Below are 3,023 nucleotides of genomic sequence, written 5' to 3' on the forward strand. Positions count from 1 at the left end.
GAGGGAGAGAGAGAGAGAGATTAATTATGTCATCTGGTATCGAACATAAATCATAAACACATCGATTTTGATTGGGAAAAACCTAGGTAGTAAAAAAAGCCAGCGATTAATATATAAAGTTTATGCTATTTTTAAGTGAAAATAATATACTTATATTTGCGACTGCTTATTTTCAACATTATTATATTCTATAATTTTATATGAGCATATTCATAGTTTTGTATGAGAGAGTGCGGCAAAAATAGAAAACAACATGTATTAAATTTAACCACACAAATGTATGGGTTGCCCCACTAGTTTAGTTGAATAGATGTCTGTTCCAAGCCAAATACATATAGAGACAGAAATTTACACATGCCCGTGGATCTGAATTTTCAACTCTAGTACATATGGCGTTTTAGGCCAGTAAGAAACAAACTACGGGTGTACTAGCGTGCAACGTGCATTATTGGTGGATCGGCGTAGGGGCCATGGAGCCAACCATCGGCAACGGTCCTGTAGGCGGACTCCGTAAGGTGGAAACCATCCCACTGAAGCGCTTGGTATGGATTTGCGCATGCTGTCACACTCGGCAGGCCGCACCCTGCGTTGAAGTCGTAGTTATAAGGAGGGCCTCCTGCACCACAACAGGTGAGGAGGGTTGTGCTGCTATTCAGTCCTGCAAGATGCCATGAGGAGATTAAAAGGTTACATATTTGCTCTTGTGGTGCTACTTTAATTTTGAATTGTAGAAGACCTAAATTTATCATAAAAGGACCAGCTCACCAAAATGTTCTGGCATATCTAAAAATGCAAGGAAGGGTTTGTAGTACTCCACGACAATGATCTTAGTATGTGGGTACTTGTACCGGAGCATCATGATCTGTTGACGGAGGAGAGAGTTGTGGTAGCGGGCCAACCTATTCACTCTCTTCAGGCATCCATGCCGATCATACTCCACCTTGTTTGGGTTAGCAAGCTTTGTGAGCGCTCCCGGTAGGCAGCCAATTGGGAAGATGTCTGCCACAACGATGTACTTTGCGCCATGCTGGACTAGTCTCTGAAGAGGATTGTCAAAGTCTCGGTTTATATATATATACTGAAAAATGCATTGTTTGGATCCAAATGATTTTGGAATACACATCATAGAAAATATTACCCTCGTTTCAAAATACCTGAAGTTCTATATTTGTGCTAAGTCAAACACCTTTAAATCGGACCAAGTCCATACAAAAATACACCAATATCTACAATGTCATATTAGTTTCATTCGATTCATCACTAGATATACTTTAATATTGTAAGACGGAAGTCCATAGTCCATCGATCTTAGCCACATAATCAAGAACAAAATTTCAAAATGATTTGTATATGTTAACGGCCGGCTTGACGCAACCAGTGTATGGATAAGGTAAAGAAGTCTTGCGTTGCGGAATACGAAAACTCAAAACAAAACACAGGTCGATGGAGTAGTAAATTGTGGGAATTAAAGGAAGAATGGAGTTTTGATCCATTCTTTGCACAGCATAGTACCTCTACGCCTCTGGAAATGCTGTCGACAATTTGAGGAACATAAGGTCTGGCTTGTTCAACAGTTCTGTTGGACAGAAGGAAGCTTATGTAGTCATTTCCTCCAAACTCTCCCATGACAAACAGGGAGCTCTCAAAGCAGTCAGTACCTTGCCCTGCAGCACACGACATCGACGTAAGCATGAGGAGGTAAATTACTTGGACTGGACATAATCACTTTCCTTTTTGAAGATACCTACCCTTGCAGAGGGAAGGCTTGAGTTTCTGGAACCACGCGAGCTGATCGTGGAGGGAGCTGTTGATCGGAGGGTTCACGGTCAAGTTCAGTCCTTGCAGGTATGTCAGGTTCAGAGCCGGCGCTCCTACCACGGCGAAGTTTACTCCGGCGGAGAAGTTGCTCCCCTTTGCGAGGTACGGCGGCACGGAAGGCAGACCCAAAGCCTCGGCTAAAGAATGAAGTTTCTTTTGGTCAGAATCAGCAAAGATTGACGTGTAGTTGTAGACAGTAGTTGACTAAATTTGGCAGTGCATTTGTGGTTACCGATGAAGTCCAGGACCAGTCGGCCATCGGTGGCTCGTCCGGTGGGGTGGCCGAAGAAGGTCTCGCCGTAGGGGAGGTTCTTGAGTGGTAGACCCGGAAGGACGGGATCAGCCCACATGACCAAGTTACCCGTGTCGGCGTACGAGTCCCCGAAGCTGATTATGGAGGTGAAGCGGCTCCGGCCGCCACCGGAGTACGCACCGCGGAGGCACGCCAGGATGAAGAGCAAGAGGAGCGCTCCATGAGGCGTTCTCATACTTGGTTGCTTGCTGGTCTTCCATGCTTGGTCTCCAGACGCTATATAAAGCAAGCATACCGTGCTAAACAAGCCAAAGGGAAGGTTAATTAAAAGGCATATATATTATGATGATTTTCCAGTCAACCAAATGTTTGTTTAGTGGGCATTTCTTTTATGAATCTAAATGTACATCTTCTTACTAACTAATTCGTCAGCTTGGCACTCTTATTTATTTAAGAAAATTAGACTTGCAGATTGTGATACCTGAATATTGGCTATGCATGAAATTCTCTCTTTGACTAACACTAATGTCACCCCTTTTGGAAAAAGGTAGCTTTTCGCATTATTACGTAACTAGTGACATCTTATCAAAAAATTGCAAGTATAATAAAGTGAGGTGTCATGGAAATTTACACAAGGAAGTGGACTATTTCAAAATTCGACTTGCCCAGCCAGAAAAAAAAAACAGGCTGCCCTTCTTTTCTGGAATAAAGACATCCAAAGGACATGTTAGATTTGAGTATTATCAAGGGAAATAAAAGTCAGTGCAATGGGAAGACAACTCAACGCAGAACGACAAGATAAAAAGTTAAATTACATTGAGAATCATACTAGGCTTTTTGTTTGTCCGATTGTATGTGGCTTGTCGGAGATAATAATAATTGCATTGAACTAATAGTAAAGGAAAGGGACACCTGCAATCGCCCATGACATGCCAGGCTTTGGCTGACCTTG

General features: G+C 42.8%; 1 protein-coding gene across 1 annotated transcript; it reads right to left on the bottom strand.

The window, feature by feature from the left end:
• Positions 1-313: 313 nt before the first annotated feature.
• LOC123048852 (GDSL esterase/lipase At1g28600) lies at positions 314-2,306 on the bottom strand. The gene is made up of 5 exons (XM_044471874.1): positions 2,051-2,306; positions 1,749-1,955; positions 1,513-1,664; positions 766-1,039; positions 314-658 (listed from the first exon to the last, which is right to left on the bottom strand). Exons 1-5 carry the CDS (start codon positions 2,304-2,306, stop codon positions 429-431), a joined length of 1,119 nt encoding a protein of 372 aa, XP_044327809.1. The 3' UTR covers positions 314-428.
• Between the last annotated feature and the right edge of the window lie 717 nt (positions 2,307-3,023).

Source organism: Triticum aestivum, chromosome 2D, assembly GCF_018294505.1.
Source record: "Triticum aestivum cultivar Chinese Spring chromosome 2D, IWGSC CS RefSeq v2.1, whole genome shotgun sequence".
NCBI lineage: Eukaryota > Viridiplantae > Streptophyta > Magnoliopsida > Poales > Poaceae > Triticum > Triticum aestivum.